Consider the following 23496-nt stretch of genomic DNA (forward strand, 5'->3'; position numbering starts at 1 on the left):
TTGTATTAAAAAGGAAATTCATGGACAAAATGTTGTTATAAAAAGGAGCAATATATAATTTGGTACTTGTGTTTTTTCTTTTTTTAATCTATTATTTGTATTTGATAAATATTTTGATACTTAAATATAATGGTGTACCAATTCTTCGTTATAATTTAAAAAGGACATCAAACTTTAGTACCAATTCTTGTATTAATATCAATTATGATAAAAATATAACGATTTTGATACTTTCAAAGATCTCGTTCAAATTTAATCATTATTAAAATAAATTGTGCTAACTTTAAGCTGAAATAAAAATTTTATTTATGTTATTTAAGGTATATTAAAATATAATTAAAATCATTATTTATTATTTAATATTTTTAATTGAAATATAATTAAAATCATTTTGATTATATAATATTAATATAAAACTATACATTTAAATTGAAAATATAAATAAAACATGGCATAACAATTAAATTTTTTTTCTTACCATTAAATATCAATGTTCAAACTTTTTGATGTTGTAAAACTTTTGAACATATGGATTATGATGTACAATTTATATATTATTATGTTAATTTATATTTTACAGTATCATATTTTATGATTTCAGTAAATTAATATAAGAATATTAATTATTAAGAATTTTATTAAATTATATATTTTAATTAAAATATATTTAATAATAATTATGTTAATTTATATTTTACAGTATCATATATTATGATTTCAGTAAATTAATATAAGAATATTAATTATTAAGAATTTTATTAAATTATATATTTTAATTAAAATATATTTAATAATAATTATGTTTAAATATGATTAAATTATTTATTATTGATAATAATAATCTTATTATAATTTAAATAACAATAACAATAATCATTTACTAAAACAAATTTATGCTAAGGGTATTCTAGTCATTTTAGTTTTTTCCATTATGCTATTACACCTCTATTCCATTCAACCAAACACAAGATTACTATTACGCCTCTATTCCATTACATTCAACCAAACAGTTGATTTGCTATTACACCTCTAATCCAATACACCTCTAATCCAATACATCTCTAATCCAATACACTTCTAATCCAATACAGCGAACCAAACGCACCCTAAGGGGTTTAAGATATTCAGCGTGGGGTGAAACAGTTGAGGTAAAAGAATCGCGCATTTGAGGATAGTGTTAGTTACATAATTAAAACTTGACCCAATAATGAGTTGATGGTTTGGTGGAATGAAGTAGCTGTTTTTGGGTGTCGTATCGATATATTTGATATTTATGATAAAATTAAAAAAAAAAAAAAGAGGAAGGGAGGTAGCTGATGCTTGAATCAGGAGAATGGAGTTTCCTTGGAAGCTGTGATATTTATTTGCTTGGTTCAGTGGAGATCCGTGAAGCAAAAATATGAAAGGGAAAGGGGGTATGAATCGCTTGAGATCTATTTGAATTACTTTGTACTGCAATTTTCTCATTTTTCTTTGGTGGCCCAGCCCACCTCTCTTTATGCTACCTATATTTTATTCTTAACTGCAGCACCTATAATTATTACAAATATTTAAAATCGAATATTTCGATGCAGGCCCACCGCTATCTCAATCAACCATAAATCATTCAATTCATAATAACACTAACCACGATGGGTTGCCCAAAAAAAGATGATGAGTAGATGTGAGTTAATTTTAAAAACCATTTATTTTATTTTTATATAATAAATATATTTTAAGACATCCAAAACTCTATAGATGTTTGTCTATATTTATATAATAAGATAAAAATAATTTCTTAATAGTTTTTATTATTAACAAATACATTAATAATTCTAGTTTATGTCATGGTTGTATCTTAATATTTCTTTATATGTACAACGATTGAAACTATTTTATAATAAGTAAATGATTAATTTTTTTAGTGAAAATTATTTAATTTTTTTGACATAAAACATGTGAAAACAAAATTTTCACATTAATTTCTGTCAAAATTTTACATTAAGTTAACCTCACCCTTCAATTATAGTTCAACTTACTAAATTACCAAAAACATAATTTTTTTATTTATTAAATAACAGATATTATTTTTTAATAAAATAGATAAATTTAAAAAAAACACATAATAAAAATTTATCTTAAAAATATCATAAATTTAATATTTCAACTAACACTTTATTTTTAATTTTTAAAATATATTTGATGTATAAATTTTTTACTTATATTTTCATCCGTTGTTTAGTTTTTTTTTTTTTATAGTTTTGATGTGATATCTAAAAAACCAGTGGATGTGATGTTACCGTCACGTGCAGTTCGCCAGCTGTTGTCCAACCTTAGACTAGACTCAACTAGCCGACAATCGTATACAGCTGTCTCTGCAATTTTGAAATTTAATCCTAATTTTTTATTTTATCTTTATGTTAAGTTAGCCGTTACCTCTTTTTGTTATATTCCAGCCGTTAACTGTTGTGAGCCACTGCCTCGTAACCATTGATTCAAATTTCAAAACCAAAAATTTAACCTAACCAACTAACCAATCAGGAAGGCAGGCTGTACAGTAAAAAGATCGTAATGGAAATTTTAAAAATAGAAATAAAATAAAATAAATAAAAACCCTATCAATCTCATCTCTGTGAGATATAAATAAAAACATCCCTAAGAATCCTTTCATTTCACCCTTTTCCTCCATATCTTCAGTGTCTCACTCTCTCCGTGCTTCACTCCAGTTTCTCCTTTCCCTCTTCGAAGAAAAAATGCGTGAGATCCTTCATATTCAAGGTGGCCAATGCGGCAACCAAATCGGAGCCAAGTTCTGGGAAGTTGTTTGTGCTGAGCATGGCATAGATGCAACTGGGCGTTACCAAGGAGACTTGGATCTTCAACTTGAGCGAATCAATGTCTACTACAATGAAGCCAGTTGTGGTAGATTCGTTCCTCGTGCTGTTCTCATGGATCTTGAACCTGGAACCATGGACAGCATCAGATCTGGCCCTGTCGGTCAGATTTTTAGACCAGATAACTTCGTTTTTGGTCAATCTGGTGCTGGTAACAACTGGGCTAAGGGCCATTACACAGAAGGTGCTGAGTTAATCGATTCCGTACTTGATGTTGTTCGTAAAGAGGCTGAAAACTGCGATTGCCTTCAAGGTAAATAGATCTGAGCGATTTAACTTCTTCTTGTACGTTTTAACTGGTTTTTAAGTAAATAATTGTTTCTTCTTTCTGTTTATTCAGGGTTTCAGGTTTGTCATTCCCTGGGAGGAGGAACTGGATCTGGAATGGGAACACTGTTGATATCGAAGATAAGGGAGGAATACCCAGATAGGATGATGCTGACTTTCTCGGTCTTCCCATCTCCTAAGGTCTCTGATACGGTCGTGGAGCCTTACAATGCCACTTTGTCTGTTCACCAATTGGTTGAAAATGCTGATGAGTGTATGGTTCTTGACAATGAGGCCTTGTATGACATCTGTTTCCGCACACTTAAGCTAACCACTCCCAGCTGTAAGTCTTACCCTGATCTAAGCTGTTTGTTTTGCCAAGATTGTCGCTTAGAGTTTGATGTACTAGATCTATGTTAGTAATATGGAAATAGACCCTCCCCTTTTTTATTTATTGTAATTTGGGAATATCTTTGTGAAACATCATGGCTTAGATTTTGCATATGATTATTACTTGTTTGTTTTGGGGATTTCCGAATGTCTCACACGTATCTTTGTTATTTTCATTTTGATCTTTTCACAGTCGGTGATTTGAACCATTTGATATCTGCAACAATGTCTGGAGTTACATGCTGCTTGCGGTTCCCTGGTCAGCTCAACTCCGATCTCAGGAAACTTGCCGTGAATCTCATCCCCTTTCCTCGTCTTCACTTTTTCATGGTGGGTTTTGCTCCACTCACTTCTAGGGGATCTCAACAGTACCGAGCTCTAACAGTACCTGAGCTCACCCAGCAAATGTGGGACGCAAAGAACATGATGTGTGCTGCTGATCCTCGTCACGGTCGATACTTGACTGCATCTGCTATGTTCCGTGGTAAAATGAGCACCAAGGAAGTGGATGAGCAGATGTTGAATGTCCAGAACAAGAACTCCTCATACTTTGTTGAGTGGATCCCGAACAATGTGAAATCGACCGTTTGTGACATCCCACCCACTGGGCTGAAGATGGCATCAACATTTATTGGCAATTCAACATCCATACAGGAGATGTTCAGGCGTGTGAGTGAGCAGTTCACAGCTATGTTTAGGAGGAAGGCCTTCTTGCATTGGTACACAGGGGAAGGCATGGATGAGATGGAGTTCACTGAAGCTGAGAGCAACATGAATGATCTGGTCTCCGAGTATCAGCAGTACCAAGATGCAACAGCTGATGATGAAGAGTACGAAGAAGAAGAAGAGGAACGCGAATATGAGGACTAAGGAGAAGGAAAGATATTGCCATTTTGGCAATTCAAAATCTCAACTCCCAGTTGCTGGTGCTTTTTTTTTTTCCTGTTTTGGATGTGAAAGAATTAGCCATTTACTTTTGCTGTAACAACTGTTGCATTTCTGGATATTTGCAGACTTGTGTATCTTTCTTTCTTTAAAGTTTCTTTCTAAATATTGTCTTGAGTTTTATGAAAGCAAATGAACTGAATGATGAAATATAGTCAAATCTAGTTTGCAATTCTGGTAAAGCACTAAATGATTATGAAATCTGGAGTTCGGTTTTTGATAGCTTTAGACAATAATTACAAATCTCGGATACAAGTTGTTTAATGAAGAAACCCTCGAGATCTTGAGTATATGTCGATCGTTTAAACAATCATTTTCTTGGATGCAACTTGTTTAATGAAGAAACATAAGAAAGCATTGTTGGGGCCAAGCTATCACACTATCATCAATGGCGTCATTGTATTTTGGAACTTGACTATACTAAGTCAGAACTTAGACCGCCTATCAGCAAACTTAGCTCATTTATTTGGAGTGGTCGTGAATTTTCTTTTCGGTTCACTTCTAGAATCGGTAATATGGTTTTGATTAGGTGGCTAATCATCCAACACAAACAGCTTATAAGAAATTTAAGCACAAAAGACCGGATTTTTTATCCATATAATCTGCAAAATAAATAACAATAAAAAGAAAAGTATGGTAGACCACTAGCTCATAGGCCCAGTCGGGTTCAACAAAATTTTAGACTCCTTTGCTAGACTAAACCTAAAAAATGAGTTTAAAATTATCCTAACTCGGTCCAGATAAAAATGTTAAAATTCATTCAGTCTAGCTTATATTATTTTCTATATATTAGTTTTTTAAACCGGTATTATTTTTTACCAAAATTTATTTTTTTAAACTTATATTTTTACTTTTAAACTTTTTTACTTTTCGAGTAAATTTTTAGACGAAACCAAATGACTCAATCAAGAGCGGGTCTATACACCACCCAATATCATGTAAATTAAAAGGATAATTATTATGTTATTTTTTACTTGATGCCAAATGTTACTTTTAACATCGTCTCATATTTATTTGTGAAGTTTTTTTTGTTTTTTTAAATTAAAAGAATAAATTATTCTAGGGAGAAAATATTTCATAATAATTATCGGTAAAGATGAAATTAAAGATTGAATCTAAATTCTCAAAACATAACATAAATATTTTTGTCGCTAAATAAAAAGGAAATTATAAATTTACCCCTAACTTAAATTAAGCAATGACGTGGCGTTTTATTATTCAGTTTTAAGTCGAAATTAAATTCATAGTTACACCTTAGACTTACCTCTAAAACCCTAATTTGAGATCCAATTTAACGGACCTAGTGAAGCCTGAACCGGTTTCCTTTTCCCATTTCTCGTTTTCGGCGGATCTTTAAACCCTAACAAGAACCAGGCTTCTCTTCAATCAGAGGAAAATCATACAAGTCAGATTCTATAAAACCCATTTTCCTAGCATGGTTAAATGTTTACCCCTCATTTTTATTGTTAGGTTTTGATCGATCTTGTTTGGTGCTCAGGGTTCTAATGGCTGCCAACACCACCCCAGCTGGAATAGACAAAGAGCAGGTTAACTATTTTTGTACTGTTTTTTTCCTTTTAGTTCATGAGTATTAGCTTTGGGTTTAACTCTCTGATTTGCATTGAAAGAAAAACCTGATCTTTTCTACTCGTTAATTTGGCCTTTCGTTTTGCTGCATTTGGACTCCCTAAGTAACTCTGGATCTCTGGTCTCGATGGATGAAGGCGTTTCACTGTTTCTATTAACTAATTGGAAATAGTTTTTGGGACTTATGTGGTTTTGGGTTTTGATTGAAGATTGTAATTTAAGTTAGTTTTTTTTTATTTTATTTGTCATCATGATTGCAATGTATGTGGGTGGTTTGAAGGTCATGTTTGAATCGCTTGGCAGGCCTTCGGCATGGCGGAAACGGAGATGGAATATAGGGTAGAACTCTTCAACAGGTAAAGAGAGAATTCCCAGATGTTAATGAATATGTTTAATAGTACATCTATAAGTTAAAACAAGATATGTCAAGATTTGCTGCCAGAAACAAACGTAAATTATGTTTCATCTCGGAAACTCATTGAATAATTAATATATCTGCCAATAAATGAAGATTTCAGAGCTGAGAATTTGAAAAAGGACCCTTGTGGCCTGATAAGCTTTGTTATGGATAGTGTGGCAAATCTTCTCCACTGCTTTCAAGTTTTGAATGCCAATACTCAAGTTTCTGAGTGCAACTTGTTTTATGATTTTCATTCAGGCTTGGACAAACATGTTTCAACAAGTGTGTTGACAAAAGGTACTAAAATCCCCAATGCATCCTTTCTCATTTTTTGTTTGTCAAACTATCCAAGAGATGTACACATGTTAAATATAGTTGCTTTTTTCATTGAGGAAATGGCGTCAACGATAATGTCTTCCTGCTTTAGGTACAAGGAGTCTGAGCTAAACATGGGTGAAAATAGTTGCATTGATCGCTGTGTTTCAAAGTATTGGCAGGTATATGTTATTGAACTTATAACCATGTCCACCAACTGTATATAATTGCATGTTCTTGTTCTATTCATAATTACCACAATATGTATTATACAAGGCTACAAGCTGTGTACTGCATTTAATTGTGCCACTGGTTTGAGTCAAACATTTGCCCAATATACTCAGCAAAAAGTGCTTTTAATCATTCCACTGTCGAGTCTTGATTCTGATAGTGATGATCAGTTTCTTTTAGATGTGCTCCTTTTTGTATCTTATTTTCTTAGATGATGGCTGAAATTTGATTCTTCTACATACAACTTTTGTGATATTTTGTAGGTGAATAGCATGATTGGGCAGATGCTGAGTGCTGGAGGTAGGCCTCCAATGTAAGATGCGGCCATCTTCGATTCTCAATTCTGATTTACATGTAAAAGCCATGGCTTTGTCTTGCTGGTTGCCTGAGAATGTGGAGACTGAAATTCAGCTTACAAGATGTCTTTAATGTGTTATGAAATCACATTTTGTTCTGATAATTGTAGCAGTTTTGTATTACTTACTACTATACAATAAGGATTTTGGTGTTGAAGAGCTTCTTGGTTACTGGATAAATTTTTTAAAGAGGAATTGCCATTTGAAATCATCTTATATGGATTGAAGCTGCTGATAGAAAATATGCACATATTTTTAGCTACTTAGTTATGTGTGTATACAGATAACCAATTACTTAATAAAATTGGTCAAATTTTGCTATTAGTCTTTGTATGATACGTCAATTGTAGATTTTGTCTTTATTTTAGTTTGGTCAATTTTAGTTCATATGTTTTTTAAATTGGTAACTTTTAGTTATCTATTTTTCAAAATTTAAAAATTCAAGACCCAAGTTGTAGCAATAAAAGCTGTTTGAGTAAGTTTTGTATTAAAGTTCACGATTTAATCTACGTTCTTCAATTTGATGATTCTTAATTATATAATTTTTTTTAAATTTTAAAATTTCAGTCTTTATATAAACAATAATCTTTAAGTCTATTAATTAGTTTTTTTTTTTGTAAGTAATACATTAAAAAGGCAAACTAACATGTTATTAGACATGATAAATTTGTTTCATTATTAATAAAACTTCAAACTTGTTAAAATTTCAAATTTTAAAAAATATAAAAATTAAAAATTAAGCCACAATGTATGCATAGTATAAAGGCTAAAGCAAAATAAAAGGTATAAAATTTAGATAAAAAATAAAATAATGACATGATATGAGCACAAAATACGAGTATTGGTAAGTTTACATAAGAAGGATTAAATTGATCTTTCAAACATTTCATGAAGTTCCTATTGTGTTCAAAATTATTATGTGGAATTGAATTATACCTAACTGGTGAAGTTCATGTATCACTAAACTTCCCTGCTAATGAAAATGGTCTTCAATTAATGTTTTAATGAAATAATTAGAGAGAGAGGTGAGGCACATTTCCTTGAAGTCAAACTCAAAAAGAGAAAAATGAAACATTCGTTGTGGTTATCATCTTAAAATAAAGTGTTGGGAATGCGTGAAATAAAAGACAACAAAACAAAACACCAAAACCAGACTATGAACGTTACAACAACTGTGGTGCTGAGATCACATTAACAGTAGACCGAAGGGGTGGGGGGAAATATGACAGGAAGATACAAGATGAGCTATTTAGAAGTTAAAAAGGCAAAAAAAAAAAAAAAAGGGTATGAGCTTTCAGTTTCTATGTTTTTTGGCTTCCAAATTCGTACCATCTTTCATGGTTTCCTGTGCATCGTTGTCCATCCCAAGGCTAAACAGGGCGGCAGCTTGGAGATAAAATGCTGTCGGCCACTCTGGAGATATTTCCTGTGCTTGCATAGCATCTCCAAGTGCTTCTTGTGCCATGTTGTTCATCAAGTAGCATAAGCAGCGTCTAGCAAACACGGTTGGTGATATCATCGTGCCCCCATCAATGAACTGTACACAAAAGGCAAATTAAATTAAACAACCATTAAGCTTATTATGGGTTGAAATCTTATCTCAAGGTACCAAGGAATTTGACCGGGCATTGCCAAAACAAAAGGCTTACATGAGTGTAGCATTCAATGGCTGTTCCAAAATCTTTTGCTCGGAAAGCAGTATCTCCACGTTTTTTGGAATTCAGAGTCTCCTGTATTTGATCTGTCCACATTTGGAAAGAAAGCTAGAAGCAGCAAAATTCAACACCGGTTAGCATAAAGAACTTTAAAAGATGATCCATGTCACAAGTTTGCTGAGATGATGTTGATAGTGGTAGGGAAGTAATCAAAGCATTTCTGTTCTTATGGCAGGGTTCGAACAATGAAGATGTACTAGGAAACATGATTTTCATGTGGTTGATGTCTAATTAACTTGCTAGTATTTCTTGAAAATGCACCAATGATGCTATCAGCTAGCTTTTATTCTAGACCACCAAAGCAAAGTTAAGGCCTTCTTTTGAATCTATACATGTAATTTTATTTTTTTTTTCATTTCAAGATTTGAAACAATATAAAATGTAAAAATTGCTGACCTCATTTGCAATCCCCTCATCATCTTTGTATCCGATCTTCTCTAATATTTCGTGTATTGCAGTAAGATCCATTCTTGAGCAGGCTTCTCCCAAAGGTGTTAGTACCATTGTTTGCTTTGAAGATGCCGTTCCATGTGGAATGCCCATCAAAACATGTGACGGTACCTGATAAATAAGAGGAAGTAAAAAAGGTAACAATTCAGCGCTCAATGTTTCAGAAAGTTAAATAAAAATTTCAAGCTATTAGTAAGTTCCATACAAAATTACAATGTTCTGATCAGTCGCAGAAATTCAATTCTTGGTAAAATCTAGAAGAGATAACTAACAAGGTACTAATATTTTTTGTATAGACTAATAACAGTTGAAGATAAGAAAATAGATACCATAGTGGAGAAAAATGCGAGTATACCTCGGTTTCTTTCTGAAGTGGGGTAAGAGCAGTTACAAGAGATTTCACATTTGGCCTCTCACGAGGTTCATACTGCAAACAGCGTGAAGCTAACCGCACTAACTCAGTTCCATCATCATTTGAAAATTGACCCTCCAGGCATGAGTCCAGCAGCATCAAAAAGTTTTTTCCCCGTATTAGGTCCAGTGCCTGCAGCATGATAACAATCCAACATTAAGCATTTAAATTATCTCCTAAGGCATGCTATGATGCAGTATAGATACCTACAATTGAATAATTTGCTAAATTTCTGTAAGAAAATATCTCAAACAAGACAAGAAAAGAGAACTCACATGGCTTGGTGGTATATGCTTGCCACTGAGAAGATCAAGCAAAAGGGTGCCAAAACTGTAAACCACACTCTCCGGGATAACCCTTCCTGCCATGTTAAGGTGTATACATTAATTCGGCCAAAGAGACATCAATATATGTATATATACTTCATACTATAGAAAAAGTGTTGCATTGCATCCTGTATGAGAGTTCCGTAAACTTTATGTATTAGCATGGTACTTTACCTGTCCTTAGGTATTCTGGAGGGGTGAAAGCCAAGTTTGTACTATAACTTTTTCCGTCTCTGCTGTTCTTCATAAGGCCAAAGCTAGAGAGTCTGGGATTACCATCCTATAAAGAAGTAACCCATCGCTTTAAGCAATAAAACATGAATCTGAAAGCCAATGTATGCAGTATGACACTAGGTTCAAATATGGATGGTCTAAAGATTAAGATATTACCTGATCAAACAAGATTCTATAAGCATTAAGGTCATGGTATAACGCTCTCCGTCTACTACTGCAATATTCAAGTGCCTGTGCTAGATATAATGCGACTCTCAGCCTCATCGGCCATTTCATATGCTGATTTTCCCCTATACCATTTCAACAGAATACAGAACATATAGCATAATTAGTAAGATTTCAATTACCAGCGTATTTAATCTATATATTGAAGGAAATGAAGATTCTATAAGACTGATACTGGTTTGATAGACTATAATAAAATCAAACCATAGATTATAGATTATATGTACATATAAACTATAGTGTGAAATACGAAAAGGGGAAGAAAGCTAAAGGCAAGAGTGAAAATTACAGTGGAAAAGATGCTTAGAGAGAGTCTCATTAGGCATAAACTCAGCTACTAACAATCTCTCATCTCCTTCACAGCAACAACCAATCAAATTGGCCAACCGATCGCTTCTTAAGTGCCCAACTGCTCTCGCTTCTTCCTATAAAACCCCCACCAAAAAAAAATGAGAAAAGAAAAACTCAATAATCTCAAATCAACCAAAAATAAAAATAAATTGCAGTGAAGGACAAGTCAATGTATATATATACGAGGAACTGTCGAGGATCAGGCCAAGCCGATCTGTTGAAGCGTTTAACAGCAATCAAACGATCCTCGTCGAGGGTCCCTCGGTAAACTACATTGGGAGCTTTTTCTCCATGCTCCGATACAATGTTGTCCGTTGAGAAACCTGCTGTGGCAGCTCTTAATTGGTCCAAGCTGTACTCGCTGAATCCAGGTAACGCTTCCTCCCCATTCTCTGATGTAACGAAATCAAATAAGATTTTACCATTCATGTAAAAAAGAAGAGGCAAGGAAAATTTTGTACAGTGTAAAAATTTCCTGAGAAAGTGATGGAAACAAGTCAACTAACTAACCGAGATCGGAGGAGTCGTTGAGGTTTGACTTGAGATTTGACGGCCACCAGCAAAGTGAAAGTTTGGAGCAACGAGCTCCCATTGGCTTAAACTTCAAATTTTCAACCTAACTCCCAAAAAAAAAAGTTGCTTCTTTTCGCCTTTCTTTGCTTTGAGCGAGACGGAATTTGAGTGAAAGACAGGTAGAAGAATGCTAGTACTAGTCTAGTAGTAAACAGAGGAGAGGAAAAGTAAGAGAAAGTAAGAGAAAACAATTTTTTAAAAAACAAATTAAAAAAAGCATTTAACTTTTTGGATCCAAGGTTTCTTCTTCGCTTTCACAATATTTTTCCTTTTTCACCACCTCATCATTCTCTCGTTTCCTTACGTTTTACATTTCTTATTTTTTCGTTTTCAAGTAAAAAATTTCCCTTTTTCCCCCCTTAATTCTAAACCCAGTCTTTGTTTATCGCGTGGATTACACGCTCCAATGAAATTGATAACTGTGAGACTGTGTTTGGATAAACTAAGTGAAGGGGAGAGTAGAGTAATAAGGGGAGTCAAAGTCAAAGAAGAGAATTAAAAAAAATTAAAACAGACATTTATTTATGTTTTAGATAAATCTTTGTAATAATAATAATAAGAGAGTTTATTAACATTTAATTTCACTAAATAAAGTAGTTAATCAAATATAACAATCTTAATACTTATCCAGTTGAATTCCAGATGAGCAATAGTTCACTTTACTTTGAAATAAATAAGGATATGGTGGTTTTAATAAATAAAGAAAGCTATGTCCTTTTCAGAAAATCCAACAGATATTTCTTTTTAAATAACATTTAATTTGATAATTACAGGTGTTAAATCATTTCAGAAAGTCACAATTGGCGTGAATAATTGTTTGGATTAAAAGCTGGAAATTCCTTCGCCTTTTATGATGTTGATGTAAAACATTAGATATGGCTTGTTGGTCCCCCTCATCATTTATGCCATTTTTTTCACTCCTATTTTCTACTATATCATTATTATTTCTTTATTCAACACAATTCAAATTTTATTTCATTATTAAAAAAAGTTAATTTAAGAATTAATTTAATTGATATAAATATTATTGTTAATATAAGTGTATAAAAATTCAAGTGCACTTCATTGTCTTACTATTTATAAATTAAAAAAATATTATATAGAATTTTAAATATTGTGTAAAAAAAATAGCAGATGTGAAAATAGTAATCAAACATTTTCCACTAAACTAATGCCATTATGTGTGTGTGTGTTGGACATTTTAAAGTGATGAATAGAAAAATGACATGATGAGTGATATAAGTAAGGGCTTGAAATTGAAGCAAAAATGAATAGAATAATGGGCATAGCTGGGGGCCAATTATATAATCTAGAATATGGAATAGTGAGTCCTTGCTATAAAAGTATAGAGTCTAGAAATTGTGTGTGCTTTTCCATTTTTAATTACGAGATTAGATATAATAATAACATCAAATGAGCTCAAGGAATTCAGGTAAACCTTTTTTTCCTTTTTGCAGATTATGTTCAAAATATTAAAAGCAACTTTTAAAGGAAAAACAGAGCCCCAAATATCTATTAATGACCACACTCTGCAACTTTTTTTCATAACAAATATACTTTCAACCCAAGTTGTTCTTTATTTCTATACATAAACCTTTAAATCTTACTCTATAAATAAAATATTCATTATTAACTAACTCTTTAATTTAATATTAGAACATTTTGATGCAAGCAAATATGAAAATTGATTTCATTTTCTTATTTTAAATTAAGTTTACTTAATGGTGATTAAGAGTTTGATTTCGATTATAAACAAAAATGAATTACTTTCGTGTCAAATATTTTCTTCTTTAGAGAAATATCTATATCTTGATTAAAAACCAAAGAAAGAAAGATTGTAGTCTAACAGATATACAAAACTTATAAAGAACAAGAAAAAAGTAGAAACAATTATATAAGAAAGAAAAGCCCACATGGGGCAGCGAGCAAAGGTAGCTTGGCAATGGGCAAAACCCAAAATATTAAAAATAAGTTGCTTTCTTTTTGTTCTGCTAAAATTTCATCACAGACACAAAAGATCCTCCCTCAGGATTTGTTTGGCAACTTTCCAACAGTGTTAAACATGGTGGTTTTTCTTGGAGTTGGGGAGCATGAGAGCTGTGTTCCCTTTTAACCTTTGATACTGTAATCTTCAATCTTAATTTTTTTTTAAACGAAAGGAAACTTAATGTTTTATTCATAGGATAGGACCACTTCAAAAACATGTTCAACAGTGGAACATGTCTTCATCTCTCAGCCATGTATGTGCTTTATGCAAAACATGAGTTATCAAAAGAACCAACGTGAAAATGAGAAAACAAAAACAAAAGCAGTTCTTAAATATAAAAACCAATTGGATTAAACCCGAGGTTTTATTTTTCATATGAAATATTTTAAGATAATTAATCTCTGCTGGGTGATTGCTAAGGGATAAAGCAACAGTGTAAAATGTTGTGAAGTTGGTGCAAACAGCTTTATCACAGGCTTTTTAGGCTGCACTTGGACTAAAAACACAATTTCAGAGAGAAAAGTGCATGCAAACTGCAACTATCTCTTAAGGGAAAACAAAACTTTTTGACAATGGCAGGGGAAGCAAATCAGATATCTTAGCAGCAACCAAGATTGGATCAAAAAAGGAAGGGAAACAGTAGCTTTGATGGTGAGGGGTACTAAGAAAAGCATGTGATATAACAAGTGTTGTCTCCAATTTCATATCCTTACAGAAAATGAATATACAAACTTCTTCTTTTAGAAAACAACTAATAATAATGTAATTGTAGAAGAAAAGGGTGGTGGTGGCAATGGTGGGACATCAGACAAAGAAGCATTGTTCGATTGAATCATTGGTACATGCCAGCTTCCTATTTGCCAAAAAAGAAACCCATCTCACATGCACCCTAATCTTGTCACTGTGCTCAAAAAGTTTTAAAGCCCTGAATTTGGCCTTCGAAGTACCATGGCCCCTAAAATCTTCCAGCTTTATTCAATTTATTATCGATTCTCTGGATTCATCTTCGAACATGATAATCTGATGGGGGGATACAAGTATTTTCTGCTTTTCCTCTATAAGTACGCAGGTATACACTTCTTTACCACCAATTACAATAATCGGGTTCATTGATCTATACTCAATTCTTTAATCGAATTTGAAATAATTCTTTGATCGAATTTGAAATAAATAAGAGTGTTGAATCAATTTCAACTCAGTAACTGATAAAAGAGACTAGAATCTGTTGTTTTTGGTGTTATAAATATGTTACATTAAAGCTATATTCAGCTTGTGCTGACGATTTGATATTTTATCAGTTTACCTAATTGAAACTTTTGTGATAAATCTTAACCAATTTTTGTTCATTTTACGAAGCCTGACAAGTTGTTGCTGAAATTTTAGCCGCCAAAGAATTACCCATTAAGTAATTTCTGGTTTAGAACAGAAATTTAAAGAATAAATAAATAAAAAGTTCTGGTTCTTGCCTTCCTGATTTCAAGTGGCCATCATTTTTTATTTTTATATATTTTTCACTAATTTACATAAATGGGTAAGAGTTAAAAGAAATTGGCCTTGAAAAAGAGTAATTATCATTTAATAAATTTCTGTCTTTCCTTTTCATTTTCCCTTTACCAAACTATTATTTTACAATACCACAAGAAAACAAAAGCTCCACTAGAATAGCCCAGAAACATAATAAGGGTTTTTTCAATAGCAGTTCTATAAATGGAGAACTTACCTTGTCCTAGAGTTTGCTTCTTGAGACATCTACTAATAAATGCACCATAAGTACCATCGAAGCATGTTGAAGTTCAAGGGTTAGGAGAAAAGCAGATATAATAATCACTTGATTTTATATGCACACTTACAATCATCAAAATACTTTCCTCATACTACAGCTGATATTGCTTCTGTTAAATAAGTAATATCAAACTACTAACATCCAAAGCTCGCAGGGGGTCCCGACTATTACAAGCAAGCCTTGTTCATCATTTCTTATTCTCCATTGGGCGACTCTTAACCTTACAGGTGATGGAGATCTCGCTGAGCATTACCCAACCAACAAACCAGAAATTATATATATAATTGTATCTTTCATTTAATTACATCATATCATTGGTAGTGTGAAATTAGACCCTTCCAACCGGGGAAACGGGGGGATATTGCACATATCTAGCAGCAGTCTCACCTTGCAGAGGATTAGGGGCATTTATTCTCTCGTTTAATATGGTTTCCCCCAAAGTTCTTTCTTGAGAAGACGTAAATGGTTCTGATTCTGAAAGCTCACAGTGTTTCCTACTATCCCAGACTGCTATACAAATGGAGAATGCTTGCATATGTGAAAGAGAAGAATTGAACTCAACTGAATAGATTCCATCTCTGAAAGGGGCCAAGCTGAAAAACGGCTTCTTGTCTTGCTCTCCTCCCTGTTAGTTATTATTAGAACATAAAGAGAAGTCAGCTGACATTTTCAATAAAATACAGTGTCTATTTTAGTTTACATGACACAAGATCTATGATCATACCTGAAAGAAAAGTTCAAACTGATTAGAGACTGAAGAACCTTTCAACGAACTAGACCACTGGCTGAATTGGCTGTTATTAGAAAGAATCCGAAGTTTGCAACCTAAATCCCAACCACCACAGTCACATGCTCCTCCTGATTTCCATCGTTGGATCAGTGATGAAGGTTCTCCTTTATTTGGCAGGCTGTGTACACCACTTGGAAGTATGACCGTAGGACTAATGTCTTGACTGCCCATAAATGGACACTTTTTCCCAGAATCAAAATCTGGTTTCGCCTCCGGCAGACACTCTTTCAATGCAGCCTCATGCAAGTTATTATGCTTATCAATCAGATACCCATCTCTGATTGAGCTTCTTTTGTTCCTTTTTGGGATCTTGACAACAATAGCTGCCTGCTCATCGTTTGGCTGGAAATCTGATGCTTGTGGATTTTCCTGTTCTACATCCAAGGTAAGAAGAACAAATTCTCTGATGCTAAACTGATCCACATATGGCCTGGAAAAATGAGAAAACTCTGAACCAGAGACCTTCATCTGGGCAACAACATTTGGGACATAATCCTGACCTTTGCCTTTGCCCTGATTTATCCACCGTCCATTCTTTTTCCTGATTTCTTGAATGGCAAAGAATGTGTAAATGCACCCATAATCACCCTTCCCTGAGGCACTCAGCATCTTCAATGTAGCTGCAAGAATGTTACTCTCATTATCCACGGCAAATGTGAACAAAGGCAACCCATTCTTAACTTGAACTCTGAGAAGAGCTTGAACTGGTGAAGATTCATTCTTTTTGCTTTGTGCCGAATCATTTGCATTTATTGTGCAATGGCTGGCTGTGTCTGATTTCACTTTGGCCGACTGCATGGACAAGGCTGAATGTCTTAGCTGTTCTGATGATTTACAAGCACCTTCTGCTAATATTGAGTCCTGTAATTGGTTGGTAAAATTGCGACAGTTAACTGCCTTTGGTTTCAGAAGTGGGTCTAATAGTCTTCTCAAAGGGCTGGACTTGGCTCTGCTTTTAGCATTGAGCTTGTCACTACAAGAAGTATCAACACCAGAAGAAACTGGATTCTGTAAATCAGATTTTCCAGAACTACAAGTTAAGCCTGCCTGAGGTATAGAAGAACCCTCTTTAGACCCAGAAATTTTGCCTGTCTTGCCTATGCTGAAGCTAAAACGACGGAAAGGTGAAGTGCTTCGTACTTTTTCAGAAGCAACCTTGCTTCCTTTCGGGTCTGATCCTCTGCAAGCCTCATTTGCAAAAGTCTTTACCAACGTTGCATTTGGCTTTCTCTCCTCTAGATTTCTGCTTCTTGAAGAATTACTTTCAATCCTTGTCGCACGAGGCACAGAACGAGATCTTTCTGATATTACGTTGTTACCATTTGCATCTAAACCTGTCACTTTAATCTGGGGATGTCTACTGCCATCAAGCTCACAAGGCAATAGGCCTGAAAGATGGAAATTGGAGCTGACTGCTGCATGATGGACCTCTTTAGATGTTTCAAGGAATGTCCTCTGACTAGGTTCTGCTCTTTTTTTACTTGAATTCATTGTTAAATTAGAAAGATTGCCTGCTCCTGAATGATTCGTTTTGGGGAAATCTCTTGGCAAAAGGAAGACAACTGCATTTCCTTTTTCAGCAACATCTAGTTTAGCCCCAATTGGAAGAACTTCTTGTAACTTCTCAGCTTTCTTCATAACTTCACCAACTTGGTTCTTCATTTTCACCTTGTCATATGATGCCACATTATCTTTTACCCCATTTGGCACAGTTGAACCCGCTGAATCAATCTTTGGGACCATTTCTCTTCTCATGCATTTTTCAAGCTTGAATCGTGGATTAGTCTTGCAAAAAGATTTATCTTCTCTCAGGAACTTTCCCCAAGCATTGAAGCTGCTGCACTCGGAAGCCTTGGGATCTTGAAACTTTCCAGTAGTTTCCCTGGTAGGTTTGTCAAATGGAAAATGGCCTTCTACGGAGTCTGACATCAGATGAGATTGCAGTGAAGGCCGTCGTAACCTTTGACGGGCAGGAGATGAACTATGACCTATGCTGGAAAGTGCTGATGATTCATCTGTTAAAAACGAGGAAGATGTGTTGCTGCTGGGGGAAGAGATACTACTTCTATGTAAGATCTGTTTATGGCTACATTGCCATTTTTCAAGGCGCCCCCACTCAAGGACCCCAACATTTAAAACATTTTCTTGGGGGTTCACTCCTCTCTCCAGGTAACTTGGTAGCTTTGACATATACTTCACAAGCTCATCTTCTTCATTTGCCTTGATATCAGCATTTTGTTTTTTGTACTTCAATGAAGATTCAACTGACACCCCTTTTCCACCGTCAGCAATCTTTTGATGAAGATCAGCATATGACAAATTAGGCTTTTCAGGTTTAAATCTGGCTTGCATGTTTGCCCTATAGCTAGCTTGGGGCAACATTGTCTTCACAGAAATTCCAAAGGATTAAATCTCTTAAATTTCACTTGAGCTCTAAATGGCGTTCCATAGGTTGGATAGGTCTTAATCATTCCAGATCCTTTTAGCTGAACACTTTTGACTCCTTTCACATTGATGCAGGCACCTGTGGAGATGAAAATAAGCATTGGAAAACAATGTTACAATCCTATCAGAAACTGAAAACAACAAGTGTATCACATGCATAGTAGCATAAGGTTCTCGAAACAAGTGAGAGCTTATGATTCGGCAATTGGAGCAAACAAGAGAACACAATTCCTATAGCGGCAAGCATTGATTCATTTAATTCTTAACCAATGGTGACGTTGTGAGATATCCCATTAAGCAAAAATCCCAATTGTATCAAACTTAGAGATGGTCGTCTTCATGTGACAAAGGCTTGAGGGGTCTGCGAATGCTCAAAGAGGACGATACTTTTGATATAAGTGCACATGAGGCGACAACCAAATCCCCATACGTAAGTGATGCAAGGGAAACATCCCAATCCCAATCATTATCATTACAAAATTAAAAATTGCAACAACGAACCAATCAAATCATAAACTTGCTTCACAAGTAATATCTTTTATAAAGTAAGCAATAAGCAGTGTAGTTCTAAAATTTACTACTAATTTTAAGTGAAATTCAACTATGCTCGGGAGCAGCGTTAAATCGATTGCAAAATTCCATGATTCCTAACTAAAACGTAAAAGCCATGAATTCTTTTTTCTTCAGAATTTTCCAGATTATCTAGTTAGTACTAATTCTCAATAAACACAGCTCAAAAGCCTCAAACCGCTCCCAAAGTAACAAATTTACTGCAAAATACACCTCAATTGAAAATTTTCCGCTTACAGGTTTCAAATTAGCAAAAGAAATGAAAATTCTAAACTTTTTCAGAACTCAAAAGTTAACAAAATTAATAGCATATGGGTAAGACGAGATTGAAAACAAAACCAGAGAACCTTGATATATAGTTAGTATAGAAATCGAGAGTGAGTGGTCCAGAAGAACAAACAAAACAAAAGATAATGAAAGCTATCCGTCGGATAATGTACATATGATGAGTCATCATCAAAATTCAAATCCGCTTAAGTTCAATGGAAACGACAAGATCGCCTTAAGCTTAAGCAAAATAACGGGCGCAATCATTTTTCTTTTCAAATTTCGAAACAGTAAAAGCCTCGTTTACTCCATCAAATTATTAAAACACAATCTCTTCTCTTTTTCTTTTTTTTTGGAAAAGTACAATTCACGTCATAGTTTCAGTGCTTATAAAAATTAGATTGCAGACGTGAGAGGGAGAAAAAAAGAAACAAATCCTTGTTGAAGTTTCAAGCATTCAAAACTTTCTAGTCAGAGTGAGTGTGAGAGGAAGAAACTTACCAGTCTGAATACAGGAAATGCAGAACGAAACGGGCGGTCACTAACGGAAAACGTGAAGGCCTCGAGGAAGAAGAAGGAGAACCTCGTGTCGGCGGCACATTGGACAGTGAAATAAGAAGAAAACTAACGAAAAAACAGAGGATCAGAGGTGAAAAAGAGAGAGAGATAAAATCATTAAACGCTTAAAGCAATGATGAATCTCCTCGTTAAAAAAAAAGAGCTTTAAAACAACAAATCCCAATTCCTCTTTAGCTTTTCAGGTAACAAAAAGCTCAAAGTCGCTGCCAAGAGAGAGAAAGAGAAAGGCCCCATAAACGAAAGGTAAAATGATAGAAATTTTTTAATTGTTTTTTTTATTTAATTGCTGGAGGTCATTTATTTATTTATTTTTCCTTTTCCTTTTGTTGTTTTCGGTTTTTGTTCTGCATGAAGTGATTGAGTCAAAGTGAGAGGGCAGAGAGTTACGCGAGGGGAATTGTTTGTATTAGGGTTTATGGAAAGTTAAGTCCTCTTTACTTGATCGGACGGTCGAAAATAAAAGATTTTAGGAACAATTGTCAATTCAGCTGATCAGACCAGAAAGACCGGGGGTGGAGAAGGTCATGTACGGTGGTCCCTACTTTACAGAGTGTATTATATAAAAATATTCATCTTTTTGATGCACAATATAAAAATCTATATATATATATATATTTTTACTGAATTATTATTGCAAGTCAAACAAATCCAACAATAGTTTAATTGATAATTTGATGAAAAAACCTCATTTATTTTTAAAATAATAAATATTACTATAAATAAACTTTAGTGCTAAATCATTATTTAAGACTTAAACTTGACAATATTTTTTATATTGAGGTCTTAATTTTTTATTAAAATTAATTTTTAAATTTGACAATTATTCTCATATTGGAGCTTAAATTTGACAACTTTTTTTTTACGTTGAAGCTTGAAATTTTTTTGTCTAAATTAAACCCTGAACTTGACAATTATTCTCACATTAAACTTTAAATATCAAGTTTTTTAAGGACTAACATAGATAAAAAAAAAGTCATATCTTAATGCGAAAACAATTACCAAATTCAAAAACCAAAAAAAAAAAATAAGTATATGAAAAAAGTTATCAGGTTCAAATCTCTTTAACCTTGAATTTTAAAAAATAACTACATAATAATAGTATTATAATTTAGAAAATAAAAACTCATTTAGTTTATTCAAGATACCGTGATTTCTTCATGATTCTGATTGTCTTATTTCGCGCTTATCTTTTGGATTTCGATAAAAAAAATTATTCTATTTTTTTATATGTAAAAAAAATATTAATTAATTAGTTTGAATAAATAAGGCAATAATATGAGTTCAAAAATTTAAAAATAAATAAATAAATAGGTTTTGAAGTTATTGAAACATTTTAAAGCGCGAAAAAAAGTGGGAGTTCCTTTTTAGAAATATTGCATGGGATTCCCTGTAAATGAAGCCCCAATACTCACTATGAATGTTAATTATAATTTGAAACATGCAAATATCATTTACTTTATTCGTGCCATACTATGATTATCTACAAGAAAGAAAAAAGATGCCATGCTTTTGATCCCGCGCCTGTTTTCAAAAGTCTCCACTTCCGCTCCAAAGCTTAAAGTAGTAAAAAGGAATATGCAAGAATATTTTCATCATTTATAAATTTTACATGTCTATGAAAATTAATTAAAATATAATGATAATAAAAAATGATATGAATAATTTCAGACTATACATGTATTAAAATTTATATTACATGAATTATTAATTTATTATTATTTAAAAAAGAGACACGTAATATTTTTTAAAGTTGATTGTAGAATAAAAATAATACATTGTTAATGTGCTAAATATTAATTCATTAATTAATACATTGATAGAAGTGAAAAACATTTAATTTATTTTTGTAGTCAATCGATTCAATTTATTTTAATTAAATTATTTTAAAATCAAACATACTTTTTTCAGTTAGAAGTAAAACTTTAAAAAATGTATTTGAGTGAATATAAATATAAATTAAATTAATAATTAAAATGTATTCAAATATATATTTATATATGACAAAATTTAAATTAAAATGTTTTTTTTATAATTTTTAAGATCACACGATTTAAATTCATGTCAAACAATTATCTGATAATAATTTTAACTATAATTACATGTAAGTTAAGACAAATTAAAATGTTTTTTTATGCTATTTAAGATGTTTCTTTTCAATTAAAAAAAATCATATATTTGTTATGACTAAAAAAAGCAATTGGTTTTAATATTTAAGCATTCATGTTTTTGGAAGTTATTTTGCATGATCAAACACGAGTCAAATTGATCTAACAGCAAATTCACAATTTTGTGCAACTCGTCGGACCGAATCACTGAACAAGTTGCAAGATTTATATTCAAATGATTGAGGTTCTCTCATGAGGGAATATTAGGTGGTAGGGTCTGTAAGGAAATTAAGAGAATTTAGTCAAACCACCCAAAACAATACAATTTTAAGTTACATATACAGCACACACACATATGTATATAGTCTTATGGGAGATATGAAACAAAATTAAATTTAAAAAATAAATAAATATCAACGTTTGTGATGGCTTTATTTTAGTTTTAATTTCTCAAGAATATTTAGTTACGTTATTTAAATAGATATTGTTTGTAATTATAATTATATTTATACATATAGATAGTTTTATTCACACATCAAATGAGTATAGATTGTGACTCGAATTTTCCTTTTGGTTTTTTACTCAAATTTAGTGGTAACTCAATTATAAGTAGGGACAAATATTAAGGTGCAGGTGGGCGCTAGTTCTTAAAAAGATGGATAATTACCAGGGGAGAGGTGGCTGTTATGGAATATTAGGAATGAAGATAATTTGTTGCCTTCTATTCTATTATCTGTTGGTTTATTTGGAAGAATAGAAATGGTTTTATTTTCTGTCCTTTTAATAGAAGTATTTTTGAACTTATCAATTTCATAAGGATATGGGCAAAATCTTTGGGGACTAAAGAATTAGCTAAACAATGGGCTTGTACATCTATGACAATAAGAAGTTGGCAATTACTCGAGGTACAATGGGCTAAGTTAATGTTGATAGTTCGATGGCAAGGTAAATTCTAAAGGCGGCGATCGAAGGGGTGGTGAGAGGGCCTAGCGGTTTCTGGTTGGTGGGTTTCAAAATGACAGTTGGGTTGATTGATATCTTACAGGTAGAAGCCGAAGTTGTTCTAGAAGGTTTGAAGTTGGCTTGGGATCGGGGTTTCAGGCAAATTGAATTAGAATGTGATAATGCTATATTGATTGAATTCATTTGAAGTGGTTGGGCATCAATGAGTAATGTTAGTAAAATTAGAGGCATCCGTGGGTTGTGTTTGAAACCTCTGGAAGTTACGTTCATACATATTCAGGGGGAGGTCAACAAAGTTGCTGGTTGCATCGCGAAGGCAGATGGTGGCATGATGGATCAATTGGTTATTTTGGAGGA

At 33.1% G+C, this 23496-nt stretch overlaps 4 protein-coding genes and 1 long non-coding RNA gene across 6 annotated transcripts; 3 read left to right on the forward strand and 2 right to left on the reverse strand.

The window, feature by feature from the left end:
* The first annotated feature begins 2401 nt into the window (after positions 1-2401).
* LOC107959161 (tubulin beta-2 chain) lies at positions 2402-4581 on the forward strand. The gene is made up of 3 exons (XM_016895152.2): positions 2402-3126; positions 3214-3483; positions 3724-4581. Exons 1-3 carry the CDS (start codon positions 2733-2735, stop codon positions 4398-4400), a joined length of 1341 nt encoding a protein of 446 aa, XP_016750641.1. The 5' UTR covers positions 2402-2732; the 3' UTR covers positions 4401-4581.
* A 1099-nt stretch (positions 4582-5680) lies between these two features.
* On the forward strand, positions 5681-7575 carry LOC107959160 (mitochondrial import inner membrane translocase subunit TIM10). The gene is made up of 6 exons (XM_016895151.2): positions 5681-5880; positions 5974-6022; positions 6366-6418; positions 6721-6759; positions 6890-6959; positions 7272-7575. Exons 2-6 carry the CDS (start codon positions 5981-5983, stop codon positions 7323-7325), a joined length of 258 nt encoding a protein of 85 aa, XP_016750640.2. The 5' UTR covers positions 5681-5880; positions 5974-5980; the 3' UTR covers positions 7326-7575.
* An 850-nt stretch (positions 7576-8425) lies between these two features.
* On the reverse strand, positions 8426-11977 carry LOC107959158 (serine/threonine-protein kinase BSK5). Its single transcript, XM_041113205.1, has 10 exons — positions 11588-11977; positions 11261-11469; positions 11016-11151; positions 10658-10791; positions 10442-10547; positions 10217-10302; positions 9885-10073; positions 9476-9640; positions 9014-9127; positions 8426-8901 (listed from the first exon to the last, which is right to left on the reverse strand). Exons 1-10 carry the CDS (start codon positions 11667-11669, stop codon positions 8659-8661), a joined length of 1464 nt encoding a protein of 487 aa, XP_040969139.1. The 5' UTR covers positions 11670-11977; the 3' UTR covers positions 8426-8658.
* Positions 11978-15453: 3476 nt separating this feature from the next.
* On the reverse strand, positions 15454-20212 carry LOC107959157 (uncharacterized). Of its 2 annotated transcripts, none has more exons than XM_016895150.2 (3): positions 19994-20212; positions 16145-18734; positions 15454-16045 (listed from the first exon to the last, which is right to left on the reverse strand). In XM_016895150.2, exons 2-3 carry the CDS (start codon positions 18590-18592, stop codon positions 15749-15751), a joined length of 2745 nt encoding a protein of 914 aa, XP_016750639.2. In that variant the 5' UTR covers positions 18593-18734; positions 19994-20212; the 3' UTR covers positions 15454-15748. The 2 variants fall into 2 exon arrangements, with proteins under 2 accessions (XP_016750639.2, XP_040969140.1); XM_041113206.1 differs by lacking the exon at positions 19994-20212 and adding an exon at positions 19463-19548.
* On the forward strand, positions 19994-20646 carry LOC121229302 (uncharacterized). Its single transcript, XR_005927034.1, has 2 exons — positions 19994-20314; positions 20426-20646. It is a non-coding gene; the product is annotated as an uncharacterized lncRNA (long non-coding RNA).
* Positions 20647-23496: the final 2850 nt, after the last annotated feature.

This window comes from Gossypium hirsutum, chromosome A05 (assembly GCF_007990345.1).
Source record: "Gossypium hirsutum isolate 1008001.06 chromosome A05, Gossypium_hirsutum_v2.1, whole genome shotgun sequence".
NCBI lineage: Eukaryota > Viridiplantae > Streptophyta > Magnoliopsida > Malvales > Malvaceae > Gossypium > Gossypium hirsutum.